The sequence below is a fragment of the Sinocyclocheilus rhinocerous genome, unplaced genomic scaffold (assembly GCF_001515625.1).
Source record: "Sinocyclocheilus rhinocerous isolate Xijiao unplaced genomic scaffold, SAMN03320098_v1.1 scaffold1032, whole genome shotgun sequence".
Lineage (NCBI taxonomy): Eukaryota > Metazoa > Chordata > Actinopteri > Cypriniformes > Cyprinidae > Sinocyclocheilus > Sinocyclocheilus rhinocerous.
Genome location: NW_015623445.1, coordinates 1 through 1,190, shown reverse-complemented (window position 1 = coordinate 1,190; position 1,190 = coordinate 1). Strand labels below are relative to the sequence as shown.

General features: G+C 40.3%; 1 protein-coding gene across 1 annotated transcript; it reads left to right on the top strand.

The window, feature by feature from the left end:
• Positions 1-11: 11 nt before the first annotated feature.
• On the top strand, positions 12-941 carry LOC107741215 (uncharacterized; the record flags this gene model as incomplete). The annotated part of the gene is given in 1 exon segment (XM_074560182.1): positions 12-941. A coding segment is annotated over 1 exon segment (930 nt), but the record flags the coding sequence as incomplete, so codon positions are not given.
• Between the last annotated feature and the right edge of the window lie 249 nt (positions 942-1,190).

Sequence of the window (1,190 nt, the reverse complement as noted above, 5' to 3'; positions counted from 1 at the left end):
CAATTAAACGTGTACTCGAAAATGGTGAGGAGGAAGCTGGCGTCGACGATGGAGTGTTCCAGGACTGTCTTACTGAATTCTAGGACACATTTTATGCAACAACAACCTGTGGAACAACTTACAAGATACCTTGCATCGAGCCAAGAACCTGTGGAACAACTTACAAGATACCTACTCTGCATCACGCTTACCAAGAAAGAGAGTGGGAAGCTGTTGCGCGGATTTTTGCCATTGGATGGGTGCGCTTTGGTTACTTGCCAATTCAGCTGGCACCTCCTTTTCTAAAAGAAGCACTGTCCCTTCCTTCACCAGAAACCAGTCTAATGGAGGTGTTTTTCAATTACATTAGTCCAACAGAGAAGGATGTTTTAAATGAAGCACTCCAAGACTTCCAAAGTGCTGACATGGATGAAGTCCTCAGTGTACTCACCAGTCACAGCTGCACAGTTCCAAATGAAAACAATCTCCAGAAAATTCTGGAAGAAATTGCACATAAAGAGATGGTGCAACAACCAGCCTACATAATAAAATGCTGGCGACCCATTCTGCGATCTGTTGGGGAAAACATGACAGCAGAAAGTCTGGACAAGATAACTGAAAATCTTCAACCAAAGGCAAGAAATGTGGCAAAATCCCTCAAGTTCCCACAAATGATGTCCCCTTCTGAAACAATTGTATCAAATCATCTCTTGCGGTTTGTTAGGGAGAGAGACCAGAAGGAACTTGGTCTTTTTCTCAGATACTGCACAGGGTCTGATTTATTTCTCTCCAAGACGATTCAGGTAACATTTACAGAAATGAATGAGTTTTCAAGAAGGCCCATTGCCCACACTTGTTCACAACACCTTGAACTGGCAAGTGACTACAGCACCTATGCAGAATTTAGGGTAGAGTTTTGCTCTGTGTTGAACAGTGGAGTGTGGGTAATGGATATGTCATAGACATATGAGTGTTAAAGCTGAAGTGCCTAAACAGCATGAAAAAGATGTCTGTTAAATTATACTGAAAGTATAAATACTGAAAGTAATGTTCTCATGTTTAAATGAAGTTGAAATAACCGTTATTTTAAGAACTGTTGTGAATGGAATAGTATGGTTGTCAATGGGTTTTCAAGTTTTACACTATTTCTAATAGAGTTTTAGCTTATTTGAGGATAGCTCCTGTCAGGTTATGTTTACACTTTTTCATTT